The sequence below is a fragment of the Canis lupus genome, chromosome 10 (genome assembly GCF_048164855.1).
Source record: "Canis lupus baileyi chromosome 10, mCanLup2.hap1, whole genome shotgun sequence".
NCBI lineage: Eukaryota > Metazoa > Chordata > Mammalia > Carnivora > Canidae > Canis > Canis lupus.
In genome coordinates, this window is record NC_132847.1 from 53,411,571 (window position 1) to 53,439,266 (window position 27,696).

A 27,696-nucleotide genomic window follows, 5' to 3' on the forward strand; every position below is an offset into this window, starting at 1 on the left:
ATGGAGCCTGCTTCTCCCCCTCTGTCTTGTCTCTGCCTCTCTCTGTGTGTGTGTGCCTCTCTCATGAATAAATAAATAAAATCTTAAAAAAAAAAAAAATATATATATATATATATATGCGCTAAGGATGGTAAGGAGTCTCCTGTCATCCCTAACTGCAAAATTTTTTGTTATAGAGATTGCTCTAATTAACAGCGAAGACTGTTAACAATAAAGACTATGTATTATAACTAAGTGTATTTCAGGATAGAGTAAGATTCTATTTCTTACATAAAGGTTTTGTCAAACCCTTTCTTGAAATAGGATTCAATGATTCTATGACATGTAAGCATGTAATTCCATGAACATTTTAAAGTATTAAAAGATTCCATCTTATTAATCATTATCCTAAAAAAAGCAATATTACACATATAAACACAGAAAGATAGGAAGTTATTTGGATGATGATCCTTGGGAACATGAACTTTAAAAATTTGCTTTTAGGGGGTGCCTGGGTGGCTCAATCAGTTGAGCATCTACCTTTGACTGGGGTTGTGGTCAAGGGTCCTGGGATCAAGCCCCACACCCAGATCCTTGTTTGGCAGGGAGCCTGCTTCTCCCTCTGCCTCTACCTGCTGCTCCCCCTGCTTGTGCTCTCTCTCTGCCAAGTAAATAAACAAAATCTTTTTTTAAAATGTGCTTTTAACTTGATGGGATGAGCACTGGGTGTTATTCTATATGTTGGCAAATTGAACACCAATAAAAAATAAACTTATTAAAAAATGTGTTTTTATATCTTTTTAAAGATTTATTTATTTTAGAAAGAGCACAGGAAGGGAGGAAAGAGGGAGGGGGAGAGGGAGAGGAGAGTTGAGTCTTAAGTAGACTTAGCACTGAGTGCAGAGCACAATGCAGGGCTCACTCTCACGATCCTGAGATCTGACCTGAGCTGAAACCAATAGTCAAGACACTCAACCAACTACACCACCCAGGTACCCCATAAAATTTGCTTTTATTTTCCTAAAATTCTACAATACACCTTACTGCTTCTCTAAAAATAAAAGGTTTTTTAAAAGTGTATTGTCAGAGCGCCTAGCTGGCTCAGTTGGTAGAGGGTATAACTCTTGATCTCTGGGTGGTAAGTTTGAGGCCCATATTGGACATGATTACTTTTTTTTTTTTTTTTTTAAGATTTTACTTATTTGAGAGAGAGTATAAGCAGGGAGAGTAGCAGAGGGAGGGAGAAACAGTCTCCTCTCTCAGCAGGGAGCCTGACCAGTGGTGATCCTGGGATCATGACCTGAACAGAAGGCATACACCAAACAGACTGAGCCACCCAGGTACCCTGGGCACTACTATAAAAAAAAATGAATTATCTATGCATAATGCACATATAGGTGACAATATTATATACATTCAGAAATTGATTTTTTGCTACAATTTAAAAGGAAAAAAAAAAAGAACTGTCTTAGCACTGAAATCTGTCACTTCCTGCCTAAATGACCCAGAAAACCCACAACTTTTAAAATAAACTTTATTTGGAGACATTCCTGGATGGGTGGCTCAATTAATCACTTCTTGATTTTGGCCCAGGTCCTGATCGAGGTCATGGGATCAAGCCCCAAAGCCCCACATCAGGTTCTGCAATCAGCAGGCAATCTGCCAGAGATACTCTCCCTTTCGCTCTACCCCTCCCCCATTTGCACACGAGTGTGCGCATGCATACTCCTAAACAAATCTTTTATAAAATGTAGCAGGAAAAATAATGAACTTCACCTGGGGCACCTGGCTTGCTCAGTCAGTAGAGTATGTGACTCCTGATCTCAGGGTTTTTAGTTCAAGCCCCAGGTTGGGTATAGAGAATATTTAAAAATTTAAAAAAACAAAAAAACTTTACTCCTAGAATGTAAGGTTCTTCATGATGTGGTTGATCTCTTCAAATATACTCCCTTGCTAGTGAACCTGATGCTTAAGCATGCTCTATATTTTCTGACTTCTGTGCCTTTTGCTCAAATTGCTCTCCCCTACTTCTCATGTCATCTCCCACCTTCCTTTAATGCCCAGCTCAGACTACCTCCAGAGCCTTTGATTCTTGTCTTGATATGGAGTCCCCTTCCTTGGCATCCCCATAATTTGTACCTTGTTGACAGCACCATTTCCCTGATAGTATGGCTATCAGGCTCCTCAAAAAGAAGTTGAAGTTCTATGAGGTCAAATCCACATTCCCAATCTAGTGCTTTTTCAGTATTCCCTCTACTCCATATATACGGTTGAGAAAAACAAAGTAATCCTGTTATTCTACCTCTTCTGTTATTCTTCTGTTCCGAAGATTTTATTTATCCCAAACCTGTCTAGAGGGTTTAGTCCAAAACTCACCACTTGCTGGCCAGAAGTGAAACTGAAGGTGTTTTCCCTCTTCCGACCTATCTGCCCCCGTCCCACTAAATAGTCTCAAAGACACTGCAATTCTTTTTTTCATTTTTTTAAAGTAGGCTCCATGGCCATTGTGGGATTAGAACTCACAACCCTGAGACCAAGAGTTGCATGCTCGAACCGAACCAGTCAGGTACCCCAAACACAATGCAATTCTAAATTTCTACTTGACACAGGAACATTTCACAAGTCTATGTATATCTGGGTAGTTTTATGAAAAATCCAAGTTCTATTTAAGTCTTTTTAAGCCCTCCATGGACAACAGAAACAAACCATTTAACATTTGCTCAGTTCAGCTGAATTTATGATTGGCACTAGACTAGACTCTTATAGAATCAGTATCTTGGAATATAAATACATCTTGGGGTACCTGGGTTGGTTCAGTGGGTTAAGTGTCTGACTCTTGATCTTAGGGTCATGAGTTCAAGCCCTGTATTGGGATCCATGCTGGGTGTGGAGGCTACTTAAAAAACAAAACAAAAAAAACATTTATTTTAAGATGTTAGGTTTATAGCTCCATCTTTGCTTTTACATCTGTGGTATGATGTTGGTCCTCTAAAATCTTTCATGCCATATTCTTGGTTAGAAATCCATTTCCAGGGACGCCTGGGTGGTTCAGTGGTTAAGCATCTGCCTTTGGCTCAGGGTGTGATCCCAGAGTCCCAAGATCGAGTCCCACAATGGGCTCTCTGCAGAGCCTGCTTCTCCTTCTGCCAATGTCTCTGTCTTTCTCTCTGTGTCTCTCATGAATAAATAAATAAAATCTTTTAAAAAATAATAATAAAATCCAGGTTCTTTCTGGGAACATTGGAAGTGAAAAAAAATGGACTATATAACTTGCCTCTTGGTTTCAGTATGCAGATGTCTACAGGTGTAAGATAACAGTCCCTCACACTGTTTTCTACAGTTTACAAAGCACTGCCAATTACTTTATCAGAGGCCCCAAAAGAACTAAGTGCCTTGTTCAAAGCTACACTGCTATAAGCTCAAATGCCAGAATTAAAACCAGACCTCTCACTACAAGTCTGTTCTTGGTTTTTCCTAAAAGATCTATAAAGTTCCAACTGTCATCTACAGACACATTACGCATGTCATGCAAAAGCAAATCAATCATTCCAACACAAATTTCTCACATTATCAACCAGTATCCCTACAATATTTTGTAGGAAAATACCACTTGCCTTCTATTTATTCCTATAGCTTAACACAGAGCTACCAACCAAATGTCCTTCCCTCAAAAGATCGTCTTCGGCCCACAGTGAGGTTAGGCCACCAACCTATATGAGCCATATGGATGAGAGAATAGTGTTCAAAGTGGAAACAAGACTGGAGGCTAGGGGTGCCTGGGTGGCTCAGTCAGCTAAGCATCTGCCTTCGACTCAGGTCATGATCCCAGAGTCCAGGGATCAAGCCCTGCATTGGGCTCCTAGCTCAGCAGGGAGTCTGCTTCTCCCTCTCCCTCTGCTCTTTCCCCTGCTCATCCTCTTTTCCCTCAAATAAAATCGTAAAAAAAAAAAAAAAAAAAAAAAAGACAAGACTGAAGGCTAGCAATCAGAACACCTAAATGGTGGGAAAACCAGAAGACCAGGCAGAATATGGTAGAGAAAAAGTGTCTGTCATGAAAAATGGGGAAAGTAACTCAATCTCCAATGTGCAAAAAATCTATTTTCACAGTACATGAATTCAAAATTCATCAGCCCATTTCATCAGCCAATATAATTATCTTGTATCCTTACAGATATCCTATCTTTGTAATCCATACCAGCTACTGGTTTAAGTACTAGGACAACCAATAAAAATTTGTCTAGGGGTTGTTTTCTCTATATACCACACTTCTCTCTGGGTAAAGCATCATAATATTAATCCCAAAAGCACTAGGTGATTATGTTGTTACCTGTTGAACAAAAAGGATATTCTATACCTGGACATGGACAAGACTACGGAAGCAATCATCCGAAAAACTGAGCAGGGGAGGATGTTTATAAAGTTTAGAAAAAAACACATCCAATACTAGAATTTCATATTAGAAAAAAACTGTTTTTTTTTTTTTTTTTATATAATACAAATTACATAAAGTAAAGGTGGACATAATTATAAGTGATCCTCAACCAGAGCATAAATGTTTAGGACTTTTAGATGCATGAAAAGAACACCCACCTCAGAAGTTCTATCTTTCTACAACCCTTATTTTGGGAGGGCACCCCAATTCAGTCCTTGGTCAGGAAAAGAGAGCTCTGTAGGCCTAGCTTTACCATCCACGTCAAACACGGGTGAGGAATACCATATTCTCCACAACTAGAGCTCCATCAGGGCAGGCTGCACCACCTCCCATGCAGTCATGGGGCAAGGCACTAGGCAGCAGATCATACCACTGTTAATCAGGTGGGGAAGAGGGTGCAATCCTGCTTTCAGTACTTCACATTTGAAGAGTGCCTTGACAGTAAGGCGTAGCCCAAGGCCCTTCCCAGGAAAAGAAGCAGGCACAGGGGCCAGAACTCAGGCTCCATTTTGACCCAACGTTTATTGTCCTTTTACAACATGTCATTTTTGGTTTAGAAACTGCTTGTGATTATTTTTCCAACATTAACTCAAAAGCATGTAAAATAAAATCAACCTACTCTCTATATAAACACCCAGCAACTGTGGCCCTTCGTCCTACTGCCCAGGTTGGGTAGAGGGAAGAAGGGAGGGCTTGGGTAGCACTGAGCGAAGTGCAGATGCTTTATTGTGGGGAGTGGCGGTGGTGCCTTGGTTCACACCCACACAGGTCTCCTGCACTGCCCCAAACTACAACAGAAATGGGTAGGCCCAAGGCCCAATTCCCTGTTGGTAATTCACTCTCCGCCTCCCAAATGAAAATCGCTTTTATTTTATCTCTTTTGTTTTGTTTTTGTTTTTTTTGTTTTTGTTTTTTTTTTTTTGCAACAGAAACCCCTGTCCAGAATCTGACTGTAGCTGAACTGTTCAGACTGAGGAATGGAGCAGGCCATGGGCACACCCCTGGTCCCTCCTGGGCGAGCGCCCCCACCCTCAGGGAACAAGGTCCAACCAGGCCAGCTCGCTGCATGCTGGCCACCACCACTTAGCCATACAGGTCATCGTCATTGTCTTCTGTGTATACACTGCCACCTGTGCCGCCTCCACTGCCCTGACTGGGGCCAGCTCCACCCTGGTTTCCTGAAGGGAATCTGCATGCACAAAAGCAGAGCCAAAAAAGAGAGTTAGGATAGGGCCTATGTAGGATTTTCACAACTAACCCCAGCCTCCTTAGGACTCCCACAACCTTGGCTGTACAGTTACCCAAGACAACTTAAGTATTGCCCACTATAACGTGATTACCTGAAGCTGCCAAAGCCCCGACTCTGCTGAAGGGTCTGAGCAAACATCTCATACTTCCGAATGTCATTGTCACTGACAGAACGGCGGGCAAAGCGCATGGCTTCCTCAAAGTGATCTCGGCGGATCTCAGGCACTGGATCATCTTCTTCTACCTCCTATAAGGTTGGTAAACACAGACCACCAGGGCTAAAGTCCAGCTTGGATTCTTCCCCTGGCCTTCCTGCCCCCATCCCTGTCTCTCTAAACCAACCTGAATAAGTTGCAAGGCCAATCTTCCTAAAACTAAGTCAGTGCACTATGTTTAAAAACCTGTCAATGCATTATGGAAAAGGCCAAACTGTATGGACAAAATCACATTAGTGGTTGCCAAGGGCTTAGGGTGGAAAAAAAGGTGACTAAAGTAGCATAAGGGAACTTTCTGGGATGACAGAAATTTATCTGAACTGTGGTAATAGTTATAGAACTTAAATGCATTTGTCAAGATACATGGAGGCACTATACCTAAAAGGGTGAATTTTACTATCTGTGAATCATATCAATAAACTTAAATTTTAAAAATAAAGTTTCTAAAACAAGATAAACTAAACCACCTAAATTTTATTTTATTTTATTTATTTTTTTTTTAACCACCTAAATTTTAAAAAGATAAAATAACTTTTAGCGCTTACCAAACCCGGATTACACCTTACCTAGTGGCTTCACCTCTAGTAACATATGCCCTCTTAAATCTACCCAGGTTTTTCCCAATTCCCACAATCCTATTTCCTGAGCCAGTTATTTGAGCTGCTTATTTCCTTAGCCCTTATAGTCTCTCTTCATAAATCAGCTCAAACCCTATCTCTTCCACTAAGAAGCCTCTCCAGGAAAAAATTAGAGAAGGTGACAAAACATGAGAGACTTCTAACTCTGGGAAACGAACAAGGGGTAATGGAAGGGGAGGCGGTGGGGGGATGGGTGGGGGGATGGGTGAGGGGACGGGCACGGAGAAGGGCACTTGACAGGATGAGCATTAGGTGTTGTATGTTGGCAAACTGAACTTCAATTTAAAAAAATTTTTTTTAATTAAAAAAAAAAGCCACTTCAATTGCTATGACTTATGAGATTGCTCCGTAGGATTAAGTGTTATCAATGGGTTCTAAGCTTTTATGGGAGGGAGAAGGAATGTCTCAGAACTCCTACAAAAGATAAAGTCATTCATTCATTTATTCATTTATTCATTTTTTAACATGGTGCCAAAATACACCGGAAAACATGCAAGATGATACAGATTCCCTATCTTTATGAAGCTTACATGCACACATACATTATTACATACACACACACTTTAATTACAGGAGGTCCATGGACCACCAAGCAAGAACAGGCCCATGGATTCTAGGTTCTAAACCTGCCCTATTTATTTATGTGCAAAATTGTATTTTGATTTCACCTCACAGAGTCTACTGTGAGGGCTGAGCATATAGACTACCCATCTCTCCTCAGCCTTTATAATTCCAGACTGAAAAGATTAACCCTCAGTATTCTTTCTCTTTGATGCCCTACTAGGGCATCTGTCAGGTATCTTTCCAAAACCCTACAGTCTTAACTCTAGAGCATGGCAGAGATTGCCCTTGGCTCCCCACAACTGGCACATATGGGGAAAAGATGCAGACTCACCATGGCAGATGGGTTGGTCTGCCTCTCCCGTTCTCGCCTAATTTCACTCTCAATGGATTCACGGATGGCCAGCTTGCAAGCACGTTGGCAAATCTCCGTCAGGTCAGCTCCAGAGAAGCCATTAGTCATTTTAGCCAGGAACTCCAAATCCACATCCTAAAGGAAGCAATTGAGCTACCTAAACATTTAGCCTCTCCTCCCCTGTAATACACAGATCTCTGATCCACCAAAACACTCCTAATTTCAGCTTGTGTGTCTTTCACCACTGTTTTACTCCTGATTCTGGATTTTCCTAATGCCTTCAAATCTTCCATTTTTCCTTTACAACCCTAAACCTGGAAATCCCCAATGGAATCTTTTCCAGGAACCAAACACCACACTAGGCTGAGCACTCATAGAAGTCCTCAGCACCAATGCCCTTGTACCTGCCTTGGCAACTGGGGACTTGCGCAGGTTGGCCTTAAGGATAGCAACACGTGACTTCTCATCAGGAAGTGGAATATAGATGAGCTGATCAAGGCGACCAGGTCGCAGGATGGCAGGATCAATGATGTCAGGCCGATTGGTAGCGCCAATAATAAACACATTCTTTTTTGTAGACATGCCATCCATTTCTGTCAGGATCTGGTTGATGACTCGGTCTGCAGCCCCACCACCATCTCCAATGTTACCACCACGGGCCTTGGCAATTGAATCCAGCTCATCAAAGAACAGTACACAGGGGGCAGCTTGGCGGGCCTATGGAAGGGACACATGGACTCAAGTATTAACACAATTGGGTCTCTCAGACCTGAGAAGGAAAGGAAATTAAAGTGACCTTCACTGCTCCAGCTGAGCTGCCAGAACAAGATGGTTTCAATCTCCCAAAGAAACAGCTAGCTACCTTGCTGCCAAGCAAGGGAACTATCTGCTCAGCTGCTTGCAGCTCACCTTGTCAAAGATTTCCCTGACATTGGCTTCAGACTCCCCAAACCACATGGTGAGCAGCTCAGGACCCTTGATAGAGATGAAGTTGGCCTGGCACTCATTAGCAATGGCTTTGGCCAGCAAGGTTTTCCCACAGCCAGGGGGTCCATAGAAGAGTACTCCTTTGGAGGGTGTCATGCCAAACTTGAGGAATTTGTCTGGGTGCTCCACAGGATACTAGGAAGAAAAGGAAAGAGGGTTTAGCATACCCCCATAGTTTGAAACAAACCTAACAAAACAGCAGTATCCCGTCTAATCACCCCATGGTATAAGATAAGGTTTTCTAGGGGCAGGCTCCTTAGTGTTTCCAAATTGAGAATAGCAGGTTCATGAAGTATGCTCTCACAATTCTTGCACTGAACTGCCAACACCCCCAGCCACCTACAATGTACTGAGGCAGTGACTCACTCTGGACCAAGTTATCCTACCTGGACCAGCTCCTGAAGCTCACGTTTGACATCCTCCAGGCCCCCAATATCCTCCCAGGTCACCTGTGGTACCTCCACCACTGTTTCCCGCAGTGCTGATGGATTGCTCTGGCTCAGGGCCCACTAAAAAGAAAAACTGGGGATGAGACTTGCCAAGGGAAAGGTCGAAATGCATGTCTGTGTATGTGAGATGGGGATGCAGTCCTTACCCGGAAGTCATCCATAGTAACTGCCAGAGAGTTCATGACTTCGGCGTCGATGGTCTCATCCTCTAAATCAATGAGGTCCATCTTCTTACGGATAGCTTGAAGAGCAGCCTCCGAGCACAGGGCTGCTAGGTCAGCACCCACATGCCCATGAGTCTCATTGGCCACCTGCAGGGAGAAGATCTACTTACTACTCTAAGACCTAGCTGCCTTAGGAGGCTCAGAGACTAGAATCCTGCCCCCTTCACCTGACCACATACTAGGAGTTCTTTCACTGGCTGGATTTTAAGTAGTGAGGCCTAGACTTGGGGCCTGGAAATAAAGCTGACCCCGAAGTTCTAGTTTACTCTAACGTGGTATCAACTCCAGTTTCCTGGATTCAATCTCAGATCACTTCCTTTCCCCTGCCCAAGAATCAAAATCAGTCTCTTTACGTCTTAAGCTTGTGTCCCTAGCTAGTTCCCTTTAACTGCCTGGAAATAGATATCCTAACTCAAGGCCATCTCTCATCATCACTCCACCTGTTCCAGGTCCACATCATCTGCCAGCTTCATGTTCTTGGTATGAATCTGAAGAATTTCCAAGCGTCCTGTAGCATCAGGGATTCCAATATCTACCTCCCTGTCAAAGCGACCTGCAGAACAGGGTGTGAACATAGACAGGGCTCATTTCTGGGCTACAGGAAAGAAGGGACAGGTCTCACATGACCAATCATCCCTGTCTGTCCAGGACTCTCCTGGTGTTAGCACTGAAAGTTCCAAGTTCTAGAAAATCCCTCAGTTTCAGACAAACCAGGATGGTTTGTCACTATAGATAGGACACGAGATAAGGGAAAGGACCCTTGGGCCCTATCACTGCAAGGAGCTTCAAGAAATCCTCAGATTAGGACTAAGATGAAGAACAGAATCTCTTAAAAGAGATTAAGCTTAGTAGAGCTATAGATTCCCTATGAGCAAGAACAGGGTCGGAAGAAATTTGAGGTCCTTACCAAATCGCCGAAGGGCTGGGTCAATGCTATTGGGTCTGTTGGTTGCTGCCATGACAATCACATGTGCTCTCTGCTTTAGGCCATCCATAAGGGTCAACAACTGTGATACAATACGCCTTTCCACCTCCCCATGGGTCTGTCAGGACAGGATGTCTGGTCAGAAGTGAAGTGAGGACCTTTTAACCCCCACTATCCCCTTGGGCAAGTTCCTACTTTCTCTCTTTTGGGAGCGATGGCATCTAGCTCATCAATGAAGATGATAGCCGGAGCATTCTTCTCAGCCTCCTCAAAGGCTTTACGAAGGTTGCTCTCAGACTCACCAGCCAACTTGCTCATGATCTCAGGACCTGAAAGGATACAGAATAGAAACAATGACAAAAATACATCCTTCCCTCAATCCCAAGATAAATCAGATCTCTTATCTGGCTGGTCCAGAAACAGGTGCTATGTAAACATGTGGTAACCTCTGCCTACTTTCTCACAGACTCTCCCAGATACTATCCCAGGATAGGCACAAACTAGGCTGGAGGGAAACCACAAGGAACTCACACCTATCTCAGTCAAGCTCTAAATGTCAAGATGCCAGCACATGCCCTGGACCCTCAGGCCAGGGCAAGAGAACCAGCATACCAGATGGACCTCTATCATTTTCAAAGAGGCAGCTAATGTCAATCTTCCCCCAAACCCTCTCAAATAAACTAGCAGACAAAATTTTTGAGTTCTCATTCTAACTTGCTACCCCTAAATGTCTTCAGCCTTTCTCTCTCAAGGGAGGATAGATCAGGGACACCAGAGTACAATACCTTCCCCTTGTTGCTTATCTGTCCACAATGTAACCCAGCAGAAGAAAGATGATGAAATATACATGAGGGTATGTATGCAAATAAATGTGTCCGTGAGTTCTCCAGCTCGTGAGACTGGATCATGCTCAGCTCAGTGTAAGATCCAGCCAAATACAAGGTGAACCAATTCTCCTACCATTGATTAAGAAGAAGAAGGCTCCAGTCTCATTTGCCACAGCTCGGGCAATTAGGGTCTTCCCAGTTCCAGGAGGTCCATAGAGCAAGATTCCCCGAGGAGGCTAAGGACCAGTACAGAGAGAGTGATTAGGTTCAGACTCCTACCTTCTCCCAACTCCACCCACTCTAAAATGGTTTGAATGTGGCTCTATCTAGATAGAGAGTGAGAATCAGTTTTGAGCCCTCAGCATAAACTACTAAGAAAGTTTACTTCAGGCCATACTCACTCCTCTTATTAGCAGAAAACTGACATTTATTTTATTTTATTTCATTTTTCTAAGATTTTATTTATTCATGAGAGGTATATATAGAGAGGCAGAGACACAGGCAGAGGGAAAAAGAAGCAGGCTCCATGCAGGGAGCCCGATGTGGGACTCGATCTTGGAACTGCGGGGTCACGCCCTGGGCTGAAGGCAAACGCTAAACTGCTGAGCCACCCAGGGATCCCTAGAAAACTGACATTTATGATTATACCTTGGCATAGGAGACTAAGAGCACAGAAACCACCCTAAGAAACTCTAGTATGGCTAAGTCTGAAGATCCTGGGACTACAAAAAAGCAAGAGGCCAATAGGCCAAGGTTTTGACTTTGGACAGACAAGGGCCAGGACTAGTTTTTAGCTATCTAAGGAAGAGTATTGCCACAGGCTCACTCATTCCAATAATCACAACCCTCTAGGATCTATCATATTTGAATGCTTTTCCTTACCACCAACAACCACAAGTTTTTCTCTTTGAAGCTGTCTTTTTTATGGCCTATCCACAGGCTGCACATGGGAAATGCCCATATAGAAGATAAAATTATTTGTATGGTACATACTAGAGAAGAGGGTAATTTCATCTTCACTGTGCCCATGATATGGAACAGTTAGGAAGTCACATTGTAGGTCTGCAGTTCTCACATGTTTTGGATTCAGGACCCTTCACACACTGCAAATTTCCTTAAACTTTTCTTGGATGACATTGTTACATACAGGTAGGCAACTATGATGAGATTTGTTTTTATAGGGTCCGTGAGATAAAAATGGTTTTTACATTTTTAAATAACCATAATATAAAAAATAATGCAACAAGAATTGACCCGAGTCTTTGTTAATTACCAGCCTACATTATGTCCCAGGATACTCACCTTAACACCAATCGCCTTAAAGAGAGCAGGATGTCTGAGAGGTAGCTCCACCATCTCCTTTATCTGAGCCAGCTGTTTCCTGCAGCCACCAATATCATCATAGCCTACTTCATTCAAGGACTCTTCCTCATCCTGAATACAGAGAAGACAAAGAAAAAAAAAAAAGGCAGGAATATTATTATTATTAGCAAAAGTTGAGTTTCGCCAAATCCTTCTACAATCTGGTATAGAGAAACCTATTTTACGAGAGGATTCTCCTCTAAGGGGGATCCTGACTCAAAGAACAATTCTAAAAATCCCAAAGCAAAGATTTTCAGCATAGTCTTTCCCTTTTACACTGCCCTTAGTATTACTGGAAAGAACCACCCTAAGACTAAAGCTAGAAACTGGGAAACAGACAGAGGTCTGGATGCCATCATCAATGTCACTTCTACAAAAATTATTCCAACCACTTAGATCTTTTGAGTTCAATCTGGATTTTAAAAATTACTGGTATCATATACTTCTAGAAACACACAGGCCCAGAAATGAATAGTTGAAACATTTTCACAACCTCTGGAAAAAAGCTTAGTTCCAAAGAGCACTCAGTTTTATTTTTAATAGAGGAAGACAGAGATGGGTGGGAGCAGGGGCGGAGGGAGCAGGCTACAGAGCGAAAGGGAGAGAATCTTAAGCAGGCTCCAGACCTAGTATGGAGCCCAAAACAGGGCTCAACCTCACAACCCTGAGATTATGACCGGAGTTGAAATCAAGAGTCAGATGCTTAACCAACTGAGCCACCCAGGTGCCCCCAAAGAGCACTCACAGTTAGTAGTTACCATATGACCGCCCCACTTTGTAATCATGAAATTGGGTACTGGGATAAAGGAGAGAACTCACCTCTCGTTTGATAGGCTCCCCTTCACAGTGGATCACTGTGTCTGGGGCAACAATGCAGTAAGGACTGGGATCTGTCTCCACTACTTTGAACTCTACAGCACGCATTCCACCCCGGACAAGGAAAATGTCTCCTGTGAGAGTAATTAGCACAAGTGCAGTCAGAGATGTCAAATACCAGAGCAAGTGAGAGTTCCTCACCAGAACCTGTTGTCTAAAATGCCAAGTTCACTAGATACTGCCCCTTTCCCCTTCCCACCTCTACCTTATTAAGCATCAGGCAAGAGGAGAAAGCTAAACTGTGAAGTGTCCCTCTGCCATTCAAGAGGACACTGAACAAAATCTTATGGGCTATAGGTAACCAAGCTTTCACAACAACCACAGATGATCAGACTGTGCTAAATATTAAATACACTTTGGACTGTGACACAGCCAAAAAGTGCCCAAGTCCTCCTTCTGGGACAAAGGAGAAGAGAGCTTACTCTACTGAAGCAGGGAATGATAGTAGGGAAATGGAGGAGTGGGAAGGAGGAGGAAGGAAGGAGAGTACACATGAGCGTGTATGCAGAATGTGTGTGTAAGCACACATATGAGAATGAGATAAAGACATTCCAAGATTTACTCCCAGGTATCCCTACAAACAACTATCCTTAAGCTCAGTCTTTAGAATTATCTCTCACCTTTCCGGATGGGTCGATAAGCTTCCAGGAAGTATGGCTTAAGGTATACCTCGAAGAGATTGCCAGTGATGCCTTCCACCGTGTCATCGATGGGTAGCACGTGGATACGTTTGCCGTACTTCACATCAGGACACGGCTGGATGCTGAGGATGACAAGCAGACTCCACATTACCAACCACAATGTAGCCCCAAACACTGGGCGTCTGAAAGTGCCTGGCACAGAGAGCTGACGGCAAGTAAAAGAAAAAAGGTAGGGATGGCTTTAGGTGAAGAGAGGAAGGAGGGCAGAGTGAGAGTGAGGACAAAAGAGCAGCCAAACAGAACTAAGACCAAGTCATACTTGGGGGAAGGGCAGTAGTAGGAGCCATTAGAAGAAGCTACAAATTTACATTAAAATTTTATTTTTTTTAGGTAAATTTAAAGTTGAACTAAAATGGGGCTGCTCACTCCCAATCAGTGAGCCAAAAGGAAGACCCACACATGTAAAGCCCCCAAAATGAAGAAATAGGAGCAAGGATCTTCAGTGAGAGATATCCAAAGATGACCCATTTGGCTAATATTAGTAACCCAAAATTACGGAGGCCGTAGTGGGACAAGTATCAGGATCAAAAAAATAAAACTGAAAAAAAAAAAAAAAAAAAAAAGTCATCTCAGCCAGGTGGTCAGAGAAACTTGACGTGATTAAGCACCTCCAGAAGGCTACATGAAATCTAGAATCCATTAAAAATAATCAGAAGTCTGAGATGTTCCTGGCCAGTCTCAGATGTTCCTGACAGGGGGTTGGATAGCTGTGGCTAGTGATGACTCCAAGATGAGAAAGCTTCTTGCCTAAAGTTAAGTTTAAAATCTCTCAGATTGGGGATCCCTAGGTGTCCCAGTGATTAAGCTCCTGCCTTCAGCCTGGGGCAGGATCCTAGAGTCCCAGAATTGAGCCCCACATCGAGCTCCCTGCATGGAGCATGTTTCTCCCTCTGCCTGTGTCTGTGCCTCTCTTTCTCTCTCATGAATAAAATCTTTAAAAAAAAAAAAATCACTCAGATAGAAGCTGAAGCTATTCAGGGTCTGACTCAAACTATGCTTCTATTCTATATTAACTTTGATCCATAAAAAAACCCTAATCGGAAATTCGCCTTCTATGCCCACACTCCTACCTCATTCTGGTCCCAACACAAGCCATTATTTCAACATAACAGTGAGATTGTTTCATAGACACTCTCAAATGGTATCCTAAACCAGCGTTCAGCATGTTATAAATCATACCTCTGGCAAAAAAAATAAGTAAAGGTATCACAGAAGTCACAGAAATGCAACTTGTCCCAAGGGTCATGCAGAAGTAAATTCTGAAGTCTCAGGGAGGCAGAATCAAAACCTAAAGATAGCCCTGCTATATTAAGTCTTCCCATGGCTAGAAGGATTCTGCTATGGGTAGCTGCCAAGAACTTCATTAGTCCTGTCTATAATTCAGGCTGTCTCTGGCCTCCCATCCCTGAGGGGCTAAGAACCCCACACACACCTGATTACATCCCCTAGATGTACGCGAAGGTTATTCCGAACAACTCTATTCATTCGAATCTTCTCATCGGAACATGTGTCATCAGAAAGCACAATGCACACAGCTTCCCGCCTCTTCTTTCCTTTCAGCAATACTGTGTCACCTCGGAACAACTGCAGTTCATCCATCTTGGGCTGAGAAAAGAAGGTTAAGGCCTTTGGGTCACTGGGCCAAGGGGTAGGCAGCAGCCCTGGAGGCTGGAATTCCCAGTAAACCCCACTCTATCTGTGGTCACTGCAAAAAAAAAAAATGAGGAAAGAAACCTGGGAAAAGTCCTCAGGTTAAGTGCAATAAGGAAAGACTGAACCTTTGACCCAACTTACCTGGGACAAGGACACCACACTGTTGTCCTCATTGATGGCTTCATCGACAATTAACCGATTGGGACGATTCTTCTGTTTAAGAATGGCTGTTGATAAGTCATCACCTTTTGAACTAAAAAGAGAAAATGAATTTAGTCCCAATACATACTCCAGTCCCAGGGACCCCACCAGTCTTTAAAATTCACACTTACGAAAGAAATAGTGGATATATGAAGCTGTCCCTATGCCAGAGAGGTCAGATAAAGGATATTCAGCCACGGTCACGAAGAGTAACATTTAGCACATACAATTCCCATTCCAGCATCTCTTAGTATTCTGAGCACTGGTATCCTAGCTGTTAAGGCCCCAAGTGATCTTGCCCCAGAGTCAGGAAACTATGGCCTGAGAAGACTAAATAGAGGTAGAGGCTGAGTAGGACACCCAGGTGGCTCAGGGGTTGAGCATCTGCCTTCAGCTCAAGTCATGGTCCTGGGGTCCTGGGATCGGGGTTCTGGGATCGAGTCCTGCATCAGGCTCCCCACAGGGAGCCTGCTTCTCCCTCTGCCTGTGTCTCTGCCTCTCTCTGTGCCCCTCATGAATAAATTTTTTTTTTAAAAGTAGAGGCTAAGTAACAATTAGAGAAATGACAATAATCTTAGTATGAAAGAAACAGTGATTAGGAGAAGGGGCTATGCAGTCAGACCTGCTGGGTCTGAATCCCAACCCTGCCACTGTTTAATTGTCATCTTGAGCAAGTTACTTAACTTCTCTGGATGATGATGTCCTCATCTGAAAAGAAGCAAATACAGTAGTACCTATCTTAAAGAATTATCTTAAGTGAGATAATGAATGCAACAATGCCTGGCACATGGTATTAATGGTCACAATGATTACCACTGCAGAAGAAAGCATAAACTCTTCTTTGCTAACCTTCTTGGAGAATGAAGTGAGCAAGACAACTTCCTGTAGGACTCAGGGAGGCCCCAAGTCCCACCAAGCCTGGGGACAATGAAGTAGAATCATTAGCACTACCATCCTTACTGGCTAAACCTGCTAAATTCCAGAGCATTCTATATACCACAGAAATGCCAAGCACAAAGACTATGACATTTGGGGAAAACTAAACTAATAGATCTGAAACCTTCAGAAAGAGGCCCAAGCTCAAAAAGAGCTTGACAAATCTCTGCAAAGACATACAATTCCACAATATTGGTTCAGAAAGTCAAAACCTAGAAATGCTGAGGCATGAAGCAAATCCAAATCCCTCACCCAGACCAAAGCTAAGTCCAAGCTCAGTTTAAACCCTCTAAATAGTTTCAATAATTTCTTAGAAGATCATTCACCTGACACCAACTTCTTACCTAGCTTCTCTCCAACCTTCAGTAACTAGACTCAGTGGGCTCTCCCTTTGAAAAGCTACTTCCAGGATCCCTGGGTGGTTCAGCAGTAGCGCCTGCCTTTGGCCCAGGGTGTGATCCTGGAGTCCTGGGATCAAGTCCCACATCAGGCTCCTGCATGGTGCCTGCTTCTCCCTCTGCCTGTGTCTCTGCCTCTTTTTTTCTCTCTATCTCTAATGAATGAATAAATAAAATCTTTAAAAAAAATAAAAAGCTACTTCCTTTTACTAAGGCTCGGGAAAACCTGAACATTAACAAACAGGGAGGCCAAATAACGGAGGAAATGAAGAAATAAAAAAGAATATTTTCCATTAACTATTCCTTCACTTAACAAATTAGCAAGTATACATTACAGGCCAGGCACCATCCTATAATCTGGAAATACATCAATCAACAAACAAGAAAAAAAAAATTGTATCTTCACAACTTACAAGAAAAAAAGATGATTATACTCCAGAATACTAGCTAGGAAGTTGTGGTGTTTCTCCATCTTTTGGTCTTGATCTACCCAACAGAAGTACAAATTCCATTCATCTAACAAAGTTGTAAGCTTTCTGCTGATCCTCTCACAAAGGCTGCGTCTTTAATCATCACCTTAAAACTAATTTCAAAGAGTGGAGTTTCCTCAGCTTAAACTTGCCTCCTCAACCTAAAAAGTGTAGCATTCCGGTCACAATGTTCCATCACAGGCAGACTCCTCCAGTGTTTATCAACACTCTGGAGAATAAGCATAGTCAATGTGGCAGCTGAAGGCAATTTAAAGCCATCAACTCTCCCTTTCTCTCACACATCAAAATACCTTCCAAGGACTACGCACCTTTCCGTTTAATCTATAGGATTGGGGCTAGAGAAAAATAAAATGCCAGATGCCTCTAGTCAGCATAGTTTGTATTTTAACCCCAAAGTTGCATTCTAGAAAAACTTCCTGACTGCTTACCATTCCTGACCCTAGCAATGGAGGTGAGTAGTATGCTCTTCCCTTAAGGCAAAGACCTTTACTTCCAAATCTATCTACTAAGATCAAAGGAAGTAACCTCTAAAAGAGAGCTTCAGCCTGATCGTGGGCCAACAGCAGTCCTGGAGGCTCTTTGGGGACATCCCCATTGTCTTCTGCATGAGTCAGGCCCTTTCCAGAACTCCAATGGGCCACAGGGGACTTGGAGGGAGTTCAGGTAAGAGTCATCAAGATGACCTAGAGGTTAGAAACCATCTATGATGCCAGGTTCCAAGAATTTTGAATTTTTATTTTTAGACCTAAGAGAGTAAGTATTAATAAGTAGTGGTCCTTTTAAATAGACACCTAGGTAATACTTCAATCTCCGTTTAGAAACTTGGGGGAAAAAAAAAAAAAAGGGAACACACCTCAAAAAACTAAATTTTCTTCAAGTCAGGAAAGTGATTTGCATAGAAGAGTTTCCACAGGATGGCTGTCTTTTTTTTTTTTTTTTTTTCCCTCAGTAGCTAAAGCTCTTGATTCTAAATCTAATGGGCAGGATGGGCAGAGGTGGTAGGATTTTATCTGATGCTTTCCTGAGGGATGGAGAACCCAAGATTTCTCAACACAGCATTTTGGGGAAAGGAACGTGTGTGTTCAAAGAGTCAGGGCTACTCTAACCTTCTCAGCACAAAGGCTGAAACTGAGAGAGCCCTGCAAATTACCAACTGAGATTCGAACTTTACCAAAAGCCCGAACAGTAAAGTTCCTACTCTCCGCCCCCATTTCATAATATTAAGAAAAACTGACCAAAGCTTTCTCATGTGAAGAACAACAAACCTACGAAGGAGGCCAAAAACGAAACGCAGGGCCCGCCCTCTCCCTAACAGCCCCTCACTGCTCAGGTCGTGAAGATGTCAACCAAGGGCCAGGCCGACCCAGCTCCAAAAAGGCCGTCGTGAACTTCCCCGAGCTCGCCGAGTCTTCCCCGCTCCGGCCTCCGCCTGGCTCCCGGCTCCTAAGGCCTTCACGTGGCCAAAAGTCCACGCCCACTGGGCCCAGTTCAGGCGTCGGGCCCGCAGGGCCTGCTCTCTCCGGGGACCAAAGGCCTTCAACGGATAGTAGACCTGATCGCAGGTGGGCGCCCTAAGGCCCCGGGGCTCCGCGCTGGCAATGTGGGCCCGCAGACCTCACAAGAACCGGAGAGCGGTTCCCAGGGAGCCAATCAGGCCGCCCGGGCCTGCATGACACAGCACGATCTGGCCCAGGCCCCGACCCAGGCCCAACGCAAGCCCGGCCTAGGGGGCGCGCGGGTGCGCAGCCAGGCCCAGACCGGACCGCGGCCCCTCATCCCCCGCTTCTCCCCTCTCTCCCTCCTTCCTTGTCTCCACCTCTCAGACGCGCCCACGGCCAGGCTCGGCCGGGCCTACCCAGCGCGGCGAGTCCCCAGGTGCGCGCACCCGCAGCGGGCGGGCGGGCGCGCGCACACACTCACTCAGCTCCAGAGGCCATGGCGCGCGCCTCTCCCGGCCGGCGGCTGTGGCGGCCCGCGGGTAACGGCTACGAGGGGTGGCAGGCGACCGACTGGGCCGGGGCTCGGCTCTCCCTGGCAGGGGGGCGAGCAGCGGCGACAAACCCGCAGGCGGCCTCCTTCTCGCCTCCTCCTAGAGGCACCGGGGCGGTGGGCGGGCGGTATACACTGGCTCCTAATCCGGGAGGGGGCAGCGGCAGCGACGACTCAAACGACGGCTGCAGACGCTGCGCTGAGACTGAACCGAGAAGAGCCGAATCATCGGAAGGAGAGGTGCTTTCACCTCAGCCAATCAGCGCCTGCCCTGGGGACTCCCGCCCGCCTCTCCGCGCCTCTCCCCAGCAACCCGCGGACCAGAGCCAATCAGGAAATTCGCCTGCGGCCTGGCTCCCGCCTCAGGGATGCAACACGCCTAGTAACGCCACGTCAATTGGCCGCAGCGCTACGCTTCCTCGACGGATTGGGACTCGCGACCAATCAACGAAAAGGATAGAGCCAGAGCGACTGGCGAAAGAAGGGCCTTTAATCCCCGGGAGGCGGACTCTCCCACTTGGCTCCAGTTCATTGGCTCCTGATCTTATCCTGTTCAAGAACCTGGCACAATAGATTGAACCCTTGTATTAGTCTACTCCTATTGCAGTGATAACCTACACGCTCATTTTCTTCCCAAACCTAAGGATCTACCCTTACCCTTCTCCTGTGTCCAAAACTGTCTCTAGCCATCCCTGCTCTGAACCCTTTGGCAACCCAACTCTTAATCCACTCCACCCTATTGTCTTGGCACCCTCTGGTAACTCTAATCCCATAGGCTTTACAGTTCTTCAGGGCTTGGAGGTATATGCTTCCTCTTACCACTCAGCCTTTAAGTTAATAGCTTGAGGGGGAGGGCACTCAAGTCCAAAAAAAGGTCAAAAGGCAACCACAGAACACAGTAGATGCCATAGAACCCAAAGCAGCAATAAAATTGCATGCTGAGACCTGAAATCCTTGGGGCCCAAATGGTGAGCTAGCCCTAAATTCAATAATCATCTTTGGCACCACACTGATTAAATTAATCCATCCTTCATCCCCTATCCACACTGACATGGTTGACTGAAGGCAGAAATTTGGGACTGGAGTGGGGAGTCACTCAGAGACTCAGAAGTCTGCTTGTCCTTCCCCTCTAAAGATGAATCAAATACCTGCCCTTGTCCTGAAAGCCCTGTCCAGACCACCTTCCAGACCCAGCTCCACTCTTTGTCAACTTGCACAAGATCCTGGGCTTTGGCGCTCTGGCTTTTAGGCAACAGATAGAACCAAAGCCACTGCAAGGATTCCTGTGGCCCCTTCTACCAAGAACTCAATCTCATAAGGTAGATGATGTTCGGAGAGGACATCTTAGATGACCAGCACTGAATCAGGCAGCTGTGAGCCTTCCCACTCAAGTATATGTAGTAGGCAAACAAGAGATAAATACGAGATTTTACTCAACTTGAGAAAAGGGAAAACAGGAAAAAGGTGTCATAAGCAAAGTTAATGCTTTTTTGGTGACAAAGGGGCTTCCTCTGGAACCAGAATGGCAGTAACTAGGCCAAATTTTGCAGGACTACTACCAATCTCTCCAATGCCAGAATTATACAGGAATGATTAGTTTCACCCACATTCCCCAAGAATGGTAAAGCAGAAAGCCCTCCCCATGGAGAAAAGGGTCACTGGAGCCCCAGCTCAGGCTCTTTAAAATGTGGCAGCTACAGGTCACAAGGCTCCGGCAGAGATGTCCGAAATTCCTCAAGAAGGGTTTCACGGTCAGGGTAACAAATCCAGCCCAAACAGGTTTCTAGGTACAGGGGGAGAGACCTGGAGAACAAAAAGAGTAATGTCTAAGGATGAAGGAGAGGCATAAGGTTGGACAAACATTCCCTCCCTTTCATTCATCACCATCCCCAACAGACTCCAGGACTCCAGGATGCCAACTGCCCTGAGCCCCAAGCCCTCAGGCCTCAGGCTCACCATGCAGCATTCTCCTGTGGCAACTTAGTTTGGGCCTCTAGCCTCCACCAGAGAGCAGAGGCCTCATCCCTCCGATCCATCTTCCTCAGAGTCTGAAGCAGGTGAAATGAAGCATCTTGATTACCTGTAGCCCCACCCCAGGGTAGAGAGGCTTAGAACTTGACACAGCTTTTCAGGTCATGATCTCAGAGTCCTGGGATCAAGCCCCTCATGGGGTTCCCTGCTTAGCAGGGAGCCTGCTTCTCCCTTTCCTTCCTGCTTGTGCTCTCTCTCACTATCTCTCTCTCAAATAAGTAAAATATTAAAAAAAGAAAAAAAAGAACTTGACACAGCCTTAAGCATCATTTTATAAAAGGAGCAACTGAGGCCTAGAGCAGAGAAGTATCTTTTCTACAGTCACACATAGAACCAGAGGGTAGGGCAGCCCCGGTGGCACAGCGGTTTAGCGCCACCTGCAGCCTGGGGTGTGATCCTGGAGACCCGCGATCGAGTCCCACATCAGGCTTCCTGTATGGAGCCTGCTTCTTCTGCCTGTGTCTCTGCCCCTCTCTCTCTCTCTATGAATAAATAAAATATTAAAAAAAAAAAAAAAAAAAAGGAACCAGGGGGTAGAGGGACACCTGGGTGGTTCAGCAGTTGACCATCTGCCTTTGGTTCAGGGCATGATCCCAGGGTCTGGGGATCGAGTCCCACATCAGGCTCCCCACAAGGAACCTACTTTTCCCTCTTCCTCTGCCTCTGTGTGTCTCTCATGAATAAATAAATAAAATCTTATTTAAAAATAAAAACCAGGGGGTAGATCAGTCCCAACCATTCTTATCCTTGCATACTGCCTGCCCAAGACAAAGGGCTCAGCTGACCCTGCTTCTCCCCAGCATACTCCCAGCGCAGTTATGATCTTTGTGTCTGAGGACATTGAGAAGACTGAGGAACTCCTGAGAACCTTCATACACACTTGCATATGTCTTCAAACCTAGGTATATCCCTAGGTACATACAGTACAACCCTATTCATCCCCTTCTATCTGGGAACATCACTCTCCCACTAATTCCCAAGTACCTCCCCCATGGACCTCTCTGCCCTCGTGCATCTGGGCATAGCTGATGCCACACAAATACACATACCTGGGCACATCTGCACACCAAGGAGGAAGTCCTGTAGGGCTCTGGTGTCTTGGCCACTGGCTACCCATTGCAGTCCACGACTAATCAGGGCAGCTGCCCGAAGCTGTGGTAGTGCCACATCTGACATACACCCCTGCTCACCGTTGGAAGCAGGCCCTAGGGACCACCCCAAAAGTCAAAAAATGTGTCCCTGCCATATAATCACCGAAACCCCAAGTACTCCTCTTACTCTTCTTGTGTCTGGAGTCCCTTTCTTTTAAGTCTCCTGGTAGGCTAGGATGCATGGAAAGGCAACACATTCACCATACCCACTTTGGGAGGGAAGAGGAAAATTAAAAGTCTAGATCACCTTGTTCTTTGTCCTTAGGTGTGGTCCGGAAAAGCAGCTCAAGGCACCTGAAGTGGGATACAGAATAGGGGTGAAGAGGAGTCAACCTCAGAAATTCTGGGGTGAGTAGGTAAGAAGGAGCTTACCAACTCAGGTCCCAATCAGCAAATTATCCCACCATACTTCCCCTCGGATCCTCGTTGGCTTCCTGGGCTCACCGGCTAAATTCACTAATTGCCTCTTTTTGGGCCCCCAGCTGCACCCAGGCTTGACCCTGAAGCAGGTAGGTGGCAGAAACCCAGGATGGGCAGTGTGGTGACTTCTTTGTTCCTTTTTTATCATCTTCCCACAGCTGGGGCATCTTGGGAAGCAGAGATGACGTGCGGCTGAGCAGCTCCTCACATACGGTCAAGGCATCCTGGGCTCGGCCTGCCTGGATCAGCGCTGCTGCTGCCTCTAAGAACACCTCAGGCATACAGGGCCCTGGGTGGGTAGGAGGTGGGGAGAACTGGGGTGGGAGGAGGATGCAGTGTCTTAAAGAGGCATTAGCCATCCCCAACCTCTTCAACCAGGCTCTGGTACCACACAGAGACCACCCATTGCTTGCTACACTGGACCCTTTGCTCTGGGAACCTTCCTGGTCTGGCCTTCCAACTTGGACAGAAAAGCAGAAATAAAAAGAGAAAACAGCAGTCCTGCTGTACTCCAAAGGAGACTCCAACCCTCCTACCCAATTATAGAGAACCTTGACGATATACTCACCTTTGGCTCTGAGTCAGACAGCAACAGAGCCAGCAGGTCCAAGTAATGCTCTGCAGCGTCCTCAGCCCTGAGGAGTCAGAGCCCATTAGCTTCACCTTAGGCTATTAGTAGGGGTCCTTCAAGGGCTCTTAGCTAACAAAGGGATGCTCAAGGGCCCTGGGGAATGGGGAGAGTGGGGTCTTGGGGCTCCAATCCCAGCTCATATGGATCCACCCTCCTTACAGAATGGATTTGGGAGATTTCAGTATTTTAAAGATGCAAGAGCTTGGTGTCTGAGTGAAGAGTCTTAAGTTCAGGTCCACCAGGAGATTGAGGAACGGGAACCTATGATCTACCACTGACTTGTCCATATAGCTTACTTGCAACAGAAGCAGACTCACACCCCAGGGAAGACATCAGAAATGGGAAGAGAAGCTCAGATGAGCAAGGCAGTGGAACCTTACCTTCCTACCTGTAAGCATCGGCTTGCTAGCAAGTACTTGGCCTGGCTCTGTGTGCCACAATGAAGGGGTGAGCCTGGGTTAGGTTGGGGGAGTAGTAACTCTACTTCAATGAGAAGCTGGGGGGCTTCAGAACTGTGAGTAACATTCAAGGCCTAAAAGGGACAAAAAGAAAAAAGTACATCTATATGTCTATAATCTTTGGGAGCCATATTTTCTTCTGTTTACAACTTGATTAGCCTTCCTAACACAAGCACCTCAGCAATCCCTATATCTTCAGTTCCTTACCTCAACCAACAGCTCCAGACTCTCCAGCTCTGCTGCTGTGTTCCCCAGTTGCCGATATAGCCTGGAGGCTTCCAGAAGCGGAAGACCCCAGGTTGATCCCTCTTTCAGGGCTGCAACCAAGTACAGCAGAGCTCTTTGTGGATTGCCCTAGAGGGGTGAGAGGACACAGGCTTCAGCTACCCTCACAAAGCAGAAAGCTGTCTATAACACCCATAGTTTCCCTAACCCACCCTAGCACTGTCTTTACCATCTTATGGAGACAGGTCCCCAGGGCCGTGTACACCTGGACCAACACAGGCCGTGAGCACAGACCTGAGGCTGCTTCTTGCAGACTGCTCAGTGCCCTGGGCAGGCTTCCTGTGATCAGCTCCTGGAGGCCTGATGACAATCAGGGTATAAACTTATAGAGGCCCATAGGGCAGGTGACATGATAGGGAACAAGAGTACAGAGAAGCTCCACTGAGGTCAATGGGACATGACAGGGAAGGTATGAGCCAAAAGACCCCTTAAGACAGGGAGTGGGGAGGTGGGGATGAATAAGACTGCTAGCTGACCTTGGCGATAGGCAGAAGCTGTAAGAAGGACATCTCTTAAGCCCCGGGCATCCTGCAGGGTCAGTGGAGCATCCGATTCCTTAGGTGGGGGGCTCCAAGTTTTCAGAAGCAGCAGCAGATTCTCAGAGGCCTCACTCTGAGGAAAGAAGAGTGATTAGAGGCTGTAAGCCTATAATCATCTCTTCTTCTATCTCAATCTACCCTAGCTGGATTTTGAAATAAATCAAGGGTCCTCCTGATTCCTGTTCACTCAATTCTAAGAGATAGATAGGTATGAGACAAGGATAAAGGAGGGAAAAAAACCTGGGGGCACTGACGATCTACTCTAGTGTGCCTCCTCATCCAGTATATGCTCATGAGGACACAAGGCAAGGACCATGTGTGGGTTACTGATGAGAAGACTGAGGCTGGGAGATGACTTCAGCAAGGTCAGTAAAAGCCTTAGCCCTATCAGAGATCATTAAGCTATTAAAAAACAACAACAACAACAACTCAAGGGGCGCCTGGGTGGCCTGGTTAGTTAAGTATCCGATTCTTGATTTTGGCTCAGGGCATGATCTCAGGGTCCTGAGGTCAAGCCCCACATCAGGTTTTACACTCAGGGAGTCTGCTGGAGATTCTCTCAGTCTCCCTATGCCCCTCCGCCCCCCTCTTACCTGCACATGCACTCTCTCTCTCACTCTCTCTTAAATAAATAAATTAAAAAAAAAAACAAAAAAAAACACTCAAGAGAATTCCCCCGATGAAGGACCAATCAGAGCAAGGTCACCAAGAGTCCTGGAGAGAACTCAGGTCTTTTGACCACCAACCCAGGAGCCTTTCCAGCACAAAATGCTACTGCAGCTAAGATAGGTGAGAGATGAGAAGAGACCCTTAGATCTAGGTTACTTTTCCCAAATTACCTGCTTGCCATTCAAGGTCTGCAATAGCAAGGTCAGGTCCCCAAGATGGTCAGTGCTTAGCCAGAGGGCAGCCTGCAGGCCAGCCAGATGGTGAAGGACAGGGAGCAGCTCCAGCAGAAGGGAGGAATAATGGAAAACAGAGTCCCACAGCCCCCTAAGCCCACATTCCAGTCTGGGCCCCAGCTGCTCCTGGGTCTCCAGCACTGTAGAGGAAACACACATAGCTGAGGTTGGGTCCTCATCTCCGGTTTTCTTTTTCTACAGGAGCCCAAAAGTCAAAAAAGTGCTCCTGGTCTGAGGAGCACTTGGAGGATAAAAAAATGGCATCTCTCTCCATAGAGATGACAAATTTTATTGCTCCTCTTGTCCACTTTGCAAGGACTTAAACCCAGTCAGGCTGGCAGACACATGGAAAACAATCTCTGACCCTCACCTCTCTCCAGGCCCTTCTGGATATCCTGTGCCTGGTCCTCCGTGAAACCCTGGGCCAGGGTTGCCCTCAGGGTAATGAAATTGCAGGTAACAGTCAATTCCAAGGGGAGAACAGGAACAGCCGCAGGGAGTCCTGGAGCAACACATGCTGGCCTTATAGACCACTCCCCTCCAGAAAGATTCCCCAAATAAGAACCAAACTCAAAGGGCATCTCACCCCAACCAAAATGGCCTCAATAAAGAAATCACCGTTTGCACACAAAGGGCAGAAAGTCCTTTAGATTGGACCATCCCGGAAACCACTGGGGGGGGGGGGGGGGGGGCGTGGCAGGGCGTAGAGATTCACCAGTACCAAAAAGAATTCCACTCCAATCCCTTCTGTGACTTAAATAGGATTCCCCTGCCCCCTGAGTAATTTTCTCAGTCCCAGAAATTCAGAAGAGGAACTGGTCTCTGGCTGTGGAGGAAGGTAACAGACAATCCTGAGGAGGATCCTGCTTACCCTGCAGACTATGGAGGAGTCCCCTGAACCCTTCCAGTGCATCCTGAGCCAACTGCTGTCGCCTCACATACAGACGCGAGTCCTGAGCCACCTGACAAATGTGGGATGAGGTTATCATTAGGGATCAATCCTTATTTCTCCCCTTGCAACTGTGGCAAGGTATGTCATTCTCCAGTCTTTCCTGGCTCCTGATGGAGAGGAGTCAAACTCCACCCCTCCCCATCAACTGTGCTAAGTCCGTTGGAAACCCTCTTTCCGGTATTTTGGCGCTCCAAAGTGAGGGTCCCAGCAGCCGTGTTACCTTGGCCTGTCGAACTAGCTGGTCATTCTTTTCCCTCCACAAGTCTAGGCAGCTGGTGTGTGGCCCTGAGGAGCTCAGAGGGGTCTGATGCGATATGGTGGCCGAGGCTGGACCCGGACACCTGGAAGGGTCTGCTGAAGGGTAAGGCCGGTCCCGCCGCGGTCCCCACCCGAGCGGGGAAAGGTCCCTGCGCTTCCGCACCCTCCCGCGACTCTTTTGCTCCCCTGAGGGCCCCCGCAGAGGCGAATCGGCCTTTTCGGGAGAAATGGACTCTCTCGGGGACTCTGTGCCGGCTCCCACCCCCGCCTCCTCCATCTCGCCTCTGGTTGGCCCCGCGGACAAAACTCTCTGCTGCGGTTGGTCGTCCTCAAGGGTTAGTCCTCGCGGGAAACTCGAGGAAGAAACGTGTGGGCTCTCCATCCGAAAAGGGAGCCGACGGCGGACCAGAGGATGGGGGTGCGTCTGAGTGGGGAGGTTGTACTTCTCACGGTTCGGTTTGCCAGTCCCTCGCGCAGGCCGAAACCTTGAGCAATCGATCTCGGTACCGGAAACCGTGTCCCAGCCCTCCGCTCGCAGCCACGCTTCCAGGTCCGCCCAGCTTTGCCCCTCCGCAGGGGGCGGGCCCGCGCAGGGCATCCTGGGAATCGTAGTACGCCCACA

At 46.3% G+C, this 27,696-nt stretch overlaps 2 protein-coding genes across 5 annotated transcripts; both read right to left on the reverse strand.

The window, feature by feature from the left end:
• Positions 1-4,908: 4,908 nt before the first annotated feature.
• On the reverse strand, positions 4,909-19,762 carry VCP (valosin containing protein). Of its 4 annotated transcripts, none has more exons than XM_072841799.1 (17): positions 19,379-19,762; positions 15,574-15,685; positions 15,212-15,384; positions 13,699-13,841; positions 13,022-13,152; positions 12,143-12,274; positions 10,974-11,076; positions 10,209-10,342; positions 9,996-10,131; positions 9,529-9,641; positions 9,011-9,175; positions 8,802-8,924; positions 8,338-8,550; positions 7,837-8,145; positions 7,408-7,563; positions 5,752-5,906; positions 4,909-5,600 (listed from the first exon to the last, which is right to left on the reverse strand). In XM_072841799.1, the coding sequence occupies exons 1-17, from the start codon at positions 19,393-19,395 to the stop codon at positions 5,495-5,497; spliced, it is 2,421 nt and encodes an 806-aa protein (XP_072697900.1). In that variant the 5' UTR covers positions 19,396-19,762; the 3' UTR covers positions 4,909-5,494. The 4 variants fall into 4 exon arrangements, with proteins under 4 accessions (XP_072697900.1, XP_072697903.1, XP_072697901.1 ...); XM_072841802.1 differs by having other exon boundaries at positions 15,212-15,484; positions 19,379-19,671; XM_072841800.1 differs by lacking the exon at positions 19,379-19,762 and adding an exon at positions 19,275-19,345.
• Positions 19,763-20,863: 1,101 nt separating this feature from the next.
• FANCG (FA complementation group G) lies at positions 20,864-27,687 on the reverse strand. Its single transcript, XM_072841803.1, has 14 exons — positions 27,037-27,687; positions 26,736-26,826; positions 26,235-26,366; positions 25,802-26,004; positions 24,900-25,035; positions 24,593-24,723; positions 24,346-24,492; positions 24,061-24,212; positions 23,618-23,684; positions 23,074-23,363; positions 22,877-22,923; positions 22,528-22,683; positions 21,404-21,527; positions 20,864-21,250 (listed from the first exon to the last, which is right to left on the reverse strand). Exons 1-14 carry the CDS (start codon positions 27,670-27,672, stop codon positions 21,142-21,144), a joined length of 2,421 nt encoding a protein of 806 aa, XP_072697904.1. The 5' UTR covers positions 27,673-27,687; the 3' UTR covers positions 20,864-21,141.
• Between the last annotated feature and the right edge of the window lie 9 nt (positions 27,688-27,696).

What these genes read in the sequence shown, in the direction of transcription:
- VCP (XM_072841799.1), bottom strand. An exon ending in GGGAGCCTATCAAACGAGAG is followed by an intron (nt 12,275 to 13,021) that starts GTGAGTTCTCTC and finishes CTCTGTATTCAG; the next exon opens with GATGAGGAAGAGTCCTTGAA. An exon ending in ATGATGTGGACCTGGAACAG is followed by an intron (nt 9,176 to 9,528) that starts GTGGAGTGATGA and finishes TTCTCCCTGCAG; the next exon opens with GTGGCCAATGAGACTCATGG.
- FANCG (XM_072841803.1), bottom strand. Translation starts at nt 27,672, where the DNA reads ATGCCCTGCGCGGGCCCGCCCCCTGCGGAGGGGCAAAGCTGGGCGGAC. An exon ending in TGTCTGACTCAGAGCCAAAG is followed by an intron (nt 23,364 to 23,617) that starts GTGAGTATATCG and finishes CTCCCACCCCAG; the next exon opens with TTCTCCCCACCTCCTACCCA. An exon ending in ACCTAAGGACAAAGAACAAG is followed by an intron (nt 22,684 to 22,876) that starts GTGATCTAGACT and finishes GGTGGTCCCTAG; the next exon opens with GGCCTGCTTCCAACGGTGAG.